We start from the raw sequence: 7,820 nt of genomic DNA on the forward strand, positions 1-7,820 counted from the left end.
CTGTGGCCATTAGTCGTGGACATGCTCCAGTGAGCTTGAAAAATGTCACTGGGAAGTGTGCACTTGCTATGTGATGCGCACACACACACACACGCACAGTCAGACACACAAGTTAAGATCAAATCTCAGGTGCACGCACACACACGGATACACACACACAGTGTTATTGTACTCAAAATTCATTGAAATCGGTACGAAGCAAAATGCTATGCTAGAAAACGCACAGTTCCAATGTTTGCAAGAAACAAAAGAAGAAAATATTAACGAAACACATTTCATGATTTTTACGCAATAAAGCACAGCTGATACATGACCCAGATCGGGGACTGAAAGATGTAATTTGTGTTTTAATTATAAGGAAAACGACAACAAAGAAGATAATTGATGAAGAAGCTTAATTAAAGTATATTTTCAATCTTTGTAAAGATAACACTATTGCAGCCTGAACTAAATTGTTTCAATAAAATGACTAATCTAAAATATTTTTTTCCTCACACAATATGTGACATAGGAAAAAAATGACACAGACACAAGGTTTTATTTAAATAATAATATGAATGTGCAAAACATTCTTTGGCTGTGAACATCACTGTGTACACTGACTTCAAAGGCGTGGAGCTGGAAACAAGTTTTATCTTATGGGAAATAAGTCAACTGTCAGGGAGAAAAAACCTTTTTACAGATTGACTAAGAACTTGCTCGTACCGAGACAGACTTTAATTTTCTCACCACCATGTTTCGCCGTGAGCATGGTGTCATGAAATCCATGCAGAGTTCTGCATTCAGCACAAATTTGACTGACTTGACTTATGGCTTGTGCTTCTTGATCTTCATGATTCAACTCCATCACTAGTGTGTGTGTGTGTGTGTGTGTGCGTGTGTGTGTGTGTGTGTGTTTTTTTTTTTTTTTAGCAAACTCCTGAGGCCTTCACAGAACAGCCGTAATAAAACTGGGATTAAATTAAACATAAGTGGCCTCTTCTGATTGATATATCACTATCACTGGATGCACTGGATTTTATTAAAGGGCGCCAGATTAAAGAGGGCTTAAGGCAAATGCATGCCACACACTTTAGATTTTTTTGAAAACCATTCACATTTTTCTTTTACTGTTACTCTGTGTCGAACAATCGTATACAATCGCAACAAAATCCAAAACGTATAAACCAAACTGCAGTCCTCGAGGGCCAGAGCTCTGCAACGTTTAGATGTGTCACTTGTCCTGCACACTTGAATTAAATGTTGAAACTGCCTCACTAGCATGCAGTTAAACTCTACAAAGCTCTGCTAATGAGCTAATATTGGAGCCAGCTGTGCTGAAGAAGAGAGACATTTCAAATTTGCAAGACACCGGCCCGCGAGCACTGGAGTTTACAAAAGTAAGAATACTTTTCTTGATCCTTTGGTGCCTGAAAATATTGTTCTATTGCTTGAGTTCTCCTGTACCTGTACATTTACTTATGAAAAACGTCATGAAGTTGCTCTTATTTTAATGGTTTTAATCAAAAGTATCATATAACGTTGTTGCTACACACTAAAAGTTTGTTTGAAATGCAAGAATGCAATTGAACGATTGCTGAGCTCGTTGTTTTATTGTGAAGTGGGTCATCATTACTGACTCAATATATGTCAAAAAGGATCCAGTTTCATTCGATGTAAGCACCGACTGTTCTGCAGGTATTTGTGTGTGTCGAGCCTGTAAACCAGCTTGAATCAGACCTGAGTTTATGGTCCTCCAAAGACGTTTCGCATGCTGGTACCTGTGGTTGATTGTCTCCGACTCAGTGAAGGAGTGCCAGCCTCTGACAACTGAGTACCAGCTCCATAGATCCAATATAAGTTTCTCAGAGATGATCAGAGCGAAGCTACGCTGAGCCAAGTCCCGACTTTGAGTGTCCAGTCAGGAATTTTCACCCCTGTTTGGGTTATGTGGTTTTGCTGCCTGTTCTTCTATTTCTGTGAGACACAGACATATTCAGCACTCCTGAGGTTTGGTGCAGCCGCGCTGAAAATGGAAGACAGGAGAGGAGGGGGGAAAAAAAATAAAAATGCAAAAAGACATCAGCGCTAGTTGAAAATCAAAAGCAAATGTTCAGGGGTTTCTGCAGAGGAGGTAAATGCTCTGTAGTCTCCCCCGTGCGCTTTGCTGCGAGTAGGTAAAACGGAGACAGCCTAAAGCCCAGCCTCATGCTGAGTGCAGATTAAAATAGCTGTCAAGAGAAAGGAGCGCCTATTGAGGGAGACAGGGTGACATGCAGAGTGATGGCGCTCAGCCTCTCACACTTCAGGACACAGTATTTCACCGAAGCTGGTTCAGCTTTGCAGCCTGCGACCTTATGTCCCGCTTCGCTTTAGCTCCGCCGTTTTACGTCGGTGCAGACGCGAGCGGGCAACGAGGAACTCGAGTTTACCTTTGCTACAAGTCGAGCCGAGCCAGGTGAGCGGACAGAGACATCTGCCGTTTACCCGGTCACAGTGGGAGCCATGGAAACACTGGCACAGCAGGGAGCAGTCGGGGCCAAAGTGGTCTCCATCACAGCCTGACGGGAGAGGCAGAACGGGAGGGAAAGAAACACGAGGAAACGAAGGAATTTGCTGCATTAGATAAAATAACGGGAACGTTAAGAGAGCTAACAAAAAAATATGGATCTGAGATTACAGTACTTTTTTCACATCTCTCTCCCCACTGGCCTGAGGGACAGAGACATCTACCAGTGGATGGGTCACACGACGCCTCGTCAGCACAATTACAGGACTTCAGACAGTTCAGTCCAAAGCTGCCACTTTCACATTCTACAAGTCATAAAAGAAAACACACACACACACAAATAAACCATTATTATTCTGAACATTTTCACATCTTCCTAATAGTTAATAATCTGCCTCTGCAGCATATAATGATTAAATATAACATTATTTTCTAATTTATTGAACATGATACCATGTGAGTATATAATATTGCTTTTTTTTTTACACAACAAACATTTTTTGCATTAGATATTAGACAAGACATACATGCTCTCACACAGGCACATACACATCACCACACAAGTGATAGATTTTTATAAATATTTTTAATCAACCAATAAGTTTGCTTCTCAAGGGAAATGAGAGGTGTATGTCCTCGAAGATAAATATTGGAAAAGCAATGCCAGAAAATGTAAAGAAATAATTACTGAAAAAAATATATATATTTATTGGCATCACAACAATCAAACCCTTCTTATAGTCACAAACCGGCTTTTTGAACATTTCCACTGTCGTTACCGCCCTAATCTTTATCTCTCGCCTCGTCTCATCTATTAGATTCCAGACAAGATTGCCTGCATCTATTCCTCAGCTCCCAGTCACATTTTCTGCTGGTGCTGAAGTGGTTGTGTAGATACTCACACTGCTGCTGAGAGCCCCACAAGCAGGCAGGAGGCCAAGAGGATGTAACAGAAATGCATTAACCATAGGAAAGCACCTCACTCTTACTTGAAAAAAAATCCCCCCAAAAAAAACAACAAAAACAAATTTGTCTCCATAATCACCTAAAAAAGCAAAACCCTTTCCTGTCTTTGTGACAGAAAATATGCACATTTTCCCTGCTTGGTTTTATATTACAATATTTATTCCTTTTATGTACAACGGAAAGTAAAGTTGCACACCCTCTTTAACACAGGTGTCTAGTCCTTGATAGTTGCTATCTTGAATTTTTTTTCAAACATTTTGTTTCATACTTACGCCTTTCGCATCGTGAGCCATAATAGCCTGGTGGGCACAAACATTTGCCCGTCACATGATCACATGCTCGGCCCATGTTACAGTCACATGTGAACTGACAATTCAATCCATAAAATCCAGAAGGACACTCTGGAAAAAAAAATATAAAAAATGATATCAAGTTAAAGTTACAATTTTCAAATTACCTGTTCATTCAGTTATTACCGAAGCGTTCACGAGTCGGCTTAAAATCAGGATTTTGTAAGACTTTGCATACCATGTTGACAGTAGTCGCCGTAGTACCCAGCAGTACAGCTGCAGCTGCCAGTAAAACGGCTGCAAGTCCCATTGTTAAGACATCGGCAGTGTTGTGCACAACCAGGCCCATATTTTCCTGCAGGACAGGCTGAACAAATACACAAAGTTACAACAGACATGTACAATTGTGCACAATGGATGTAAGCAGTTAACACTGTTTTTGACGTAGACAAAAACAGACAGATTGTTAAACTCCTTCTAAATAATTAAGCTAGATCATAATAAATGGAAATCATAGACATCATCGTGTGAATAAATAGGGATTAAACTAAATAAAAGATGTTATTAGTAGCATCCATTTTTTTTTCTACAAAAACGCAATATGTTTTTGTAGGTTTCCCGACCAAAAATCTGGAACAACCACAGAGATTCCGTGAGTTGCAAATAGTAATTTTTTTCATTATACTTTAACTGTTAAAAGCAGTCACCAACACTCAGTGCACACTACTTCGAGCGACGGTGCAATAAAGTAAAACTATGTGGTTGGGTACATCTGATGGCTCAGAATACCTGTCTCACATTGGGGTCCAGTCCAGCCCAGTCCACACTTACAGAACCCGTCAACAGGATCACATGCAGCTCCATTCTGACAGCTACAGGCGTGTCTGCACTGCAGACCGGAGCGTCCTTTCGGACAAGCTTTAGAAATGATAACACAAAGTCACACACTAACTGGCGTGTCCTACTCAAACACACACACACGCACACACACACACACACTTACAACACGGTACTGAAAGTCATCATGTTTATTTAACCAACAGTTCGTTCATTACGGAGATGGCAAACTAGCCTAATTTGGCACTGATATAAAAGAATAATCATGTTTCTTTGGGTAATTTAGTGTCCGGAAAACAATAAGCAAGACATCTTTGATTCCCGTGTTTATTTATTTGCTCGCTTGCCAGATCCAGTGACACGGAACACAGAGAATGAGCTACTTCTACGTTTCTGTAAACATTCAACAAGAGCAACTTAAGAGGTGGCATGTTCAAGTACATGCAGCAGGAGGAGGAGAACATTTAGCCCAAGCAGAACTGGAAACCCCCCGTCTGCAATCCTGCTGAATTGCTGATAAAAGGGGAGATTAAGAAAACGCGGCTCAGCCTCCCGTTTCCCGGGAATAAAAGCCCTGTGATCATGAGAGGCCGTACTCTGAGGAAATGGAGAATTTGTTCCTTCAATATACAGTGAAAAATGTTGAAAACTACACCCTCATTTCGCTGCTTGTTTGTCAGTCTCTGTTGGGTCTCTCGTTTCCAAAGAACTCATTAAAGCCAATGGTTTCAAATGATGCATGTCTGCCTCAGTGGTGAGTCTCTGTTTACTCATGGGAATAGTAAAAGATAAAAAGCAGAAGAAAAGCCTCGGTTGAAATCTGTGACACGGTGTGACTCAAAGTTAAACAACGAGCTGACTCTTACGATTTCAAAGATGGACATTTATTCTTACCGCAAACCTTCGGTAAGCTGCAAATACGCGTGCACCTTGTGGTCTTTGTATTTGAACTAACGTGCCTTTCTACCATGTAGTATAATGTTGATTGATCTCAGAAATAACAGCTTACCCTGTTGGCATGAGGCCCCTGTCCTTCCGGGGCCACATATGCACCTTCCAGTTACTGGATGGCACTGCGCTCCTTCAGCACAGGAGCACAGTTTCGCACAATCCCTCCCGTAGTATCCACCTGGACAACCTGCACAAACAAATGACTTTGTAGGACTTGAACAGAAATTTGAAGCAAATAAGTTGATTTTTGAGGGTTTTTGTTTTTTTCAAACTTACGGGAACTGCAGTCGGCTCCAATGTAGCCCGGACGACAGTAGCATGCCCCAGTCCTAAAGTCGCAGCGCCCGCCGTTGACGCAGGTGCACTTGGACTTGCAGTTTGGCCCAAATGAACCCGCTCGGCACCCTGGAGGCCACACAGGACAACCAGAAAGAGAAAACAACAGTGATTTTATTTATTTTAGAGGTTCTAATGAATTTTATTTATTTTTTATTTTTTCAGATTTTTATTTGTAAAAACACATGCATCACTTCTCTTCCTCTCTATATAACGCATTAACCTGTGTTCAGTCTATCACACAAAATCCCCATAATATACCCTAAGGTGTGTGTTTATGACATGACAAAACGTGATATGGGGGTGTGAACTCTTCTGCAAGTTACTATGCCCACGTTCTTGGCATGTTCCTTACCATCAGTTGCCCAGGCAAACAGAAAACAAAAGCCCATGCTGCGAAATATGTCATGCTGACGTCACATTGCTAACAGCAGACTCACGGAGCTCACAGCGTGGCCCATAGTAGCCGGGTGAGCAGCTGCATCTCCCCGTCGCGGCATCACACTGCTCATGGAGCCCGGAGCATCGGCACAGCTGGCTGCAGTTTTGTCCGAACGTGCCAACAGAGCAGGCTGGGATGACACAACCAAACACATCCAGCATTACAGCCACGTGAACAAAAGGCAAAAAAGCATTTCTTTAACAAGGTCACCAGCAGGATCATAAGGAGAGACAAATATATATATATATATATATATATATATATATATATATATATATACACAGGTGACCTGTTTCAGTTTCTGACACTTTTGTGATCTTAAATCTGCAGGTGAAAATAACTAAAAGCATAAAGCAACGAGTAAAGCGCCGCCGCACTAAATGATCACATTGTCCAGCCCTGCCTGGTTGTGCAGAAAAGACCTTAAGCCGTGCACACATTCAGCACTTTGTGGGAACAAAGACGCGTGCCATTTCCCTTTCCTCTCTTTTAGATAATTCTGTGAAAACAGCGAGGCATTCAGCACTTGACTGGTAACAAACCCAGCACTCCCAGCAACTTTCCCTTGTGCCCGAAACCCGGCCGGACATTCTTTCACACACCCTCGCCGCCTATCTGCATATACACTCATCACAATAATGAATGAAGTCCCCGGACAATCAGTCATAGTGACCAAGATGAATCTGTGAACCAAACGTGTTTTCGGGTGAGACCGCGGCACTCTGCTACTCAGTTAGGCAGCAGCAGCAGAAGGCAGCGAGGGGGACAGATAAGAAAGGACTCCAGACTAAAGAGGCAATTACAGCGCTGTCATTATGCATGTCTGCCTTCCAAAAGCCCTTATCCGCCGCCGAGGAGACAAAAACAATGCCTTCTGTTTTACTTGGCAACCGGTGTGTAACATTTATCAGATGTCGAGGGAGTGTGTGAGGAGAGGAAGGGAGCTGGGGTGGTGAGGTGGTGGTGGTGGGGGGTGGGGGGGGAGGTTAAAGGAGCAGTGAGGCTAGTGAAGCTGTTCGTATACAGCCCTACAGGGTATGGTATAAATAATGAAACGTTCTCATACAGTCCTGTGATAGTGAGGGTCTCACATGGAGGTGGAGTGCATTTCCTAGAATGGAGTAAACTGTAAACTTTCCCAGGAGCCGGAGAAAAGAAGGGGAATTCTAATCAGCGCGCGAAGCGGGCAAGCTGACAGCTGCTCACCTTGCCTCCGAAGATAAATATATTTTGCTGACCCCGATGTTTTTTTTTTTTTTTTTTTGTTCTTACTTTTCTCACATCCAGACCCCGTGAGTCCAGTTGGGCAGCCACAACTCCCCGTCTTGTGGTGACAGGGCACCCCAGGGCGGCACTGACAGCGCCGGGCACAGGAAGGCCCGTAGAACCCAGGAAGGCAGGCTGATAAGTCTGTAGAGGGAAACACAATCATCTCAGGAAAAAAATCCTCTATTCTGCCTGATTCACGCCGCTGCAGTTTCTTCACTCCACCCCCCCCCCCCCCCCCCCC

At 42.8% G+C, this 7,820-nt stretch overlaps 1 protein-coding gene across 1 annotated transcript in view; it reads right to left on the reverse strand.

Annotated features, from left to right (window-relative positions):
• Positions 1–1,577: 1,577 nt before the first annotated feature.
• egfem1 (EGF-like and EMI domain containing 1) overlaps positions 1,578–7,820 on the reverse strand; it is a 45,468-nt gene continuing 39,225 nt past the window's right edge. Inside the window, exons 23-32 of the mRNA XM_015029562.1 lie at positions 7,583–7,711; positions 6,309–6,440; positions 5,809–5,937; positions 5,591–5,719; positions 4,534–4,662; positions 3,983–4,111; positions 3,727–3,855; positions 2,665–2,793; positions 2,412–2,540; positions 1,578–2,005 (exon numbers count right to left, since the gene is read on the reverse strand). Of these exons, the coding sequence (XP_014885048.1) occupies positions 1,926–2,005; positions 2,412–2,540; positions 2,665–2,793; positions 3,727–3,855; positions 3,983–4,111; positions 4,534–4,662; positions 5,591–5,719; positions 5,809–5,937; positions 6,309–6,440; positions 7,583–7,711 (1,244 nt within the window). The 3' untranslated portion in view covers positions 1,578–1,925. The remainder of the gene's footprint in view (positions 2,006–2,411; positions 2,541–2,664; positions 2,794–3,726; positions 3,856–3,982; positions 4,112–4,533; positions 4,663–5,590; positions 5,720–5,808; positions 5,938–6,308; positions 6,441–7,582; positions 7,712–7,820) is intronic.

The sequence above is a fragment of the Poecilia latipinna genome, unplaced genomic scaffold (assembly GCF_001443285.1).
Source record: "Poecilia latipinna isolate Pla-1442-1.1 unplaced genomic scaffold, P_latipinna-1.0 Scaffold157, whole genome shotgun sequence".
In the NCBI taxonomy this organism is placed as follows: domain Eukaryota; kingdom Metazoa; phylum Chordata; class Actinopteri; order Cyprinodontiformes; family Poeciliidae; genus Poecilia; species Poecilia latipinna.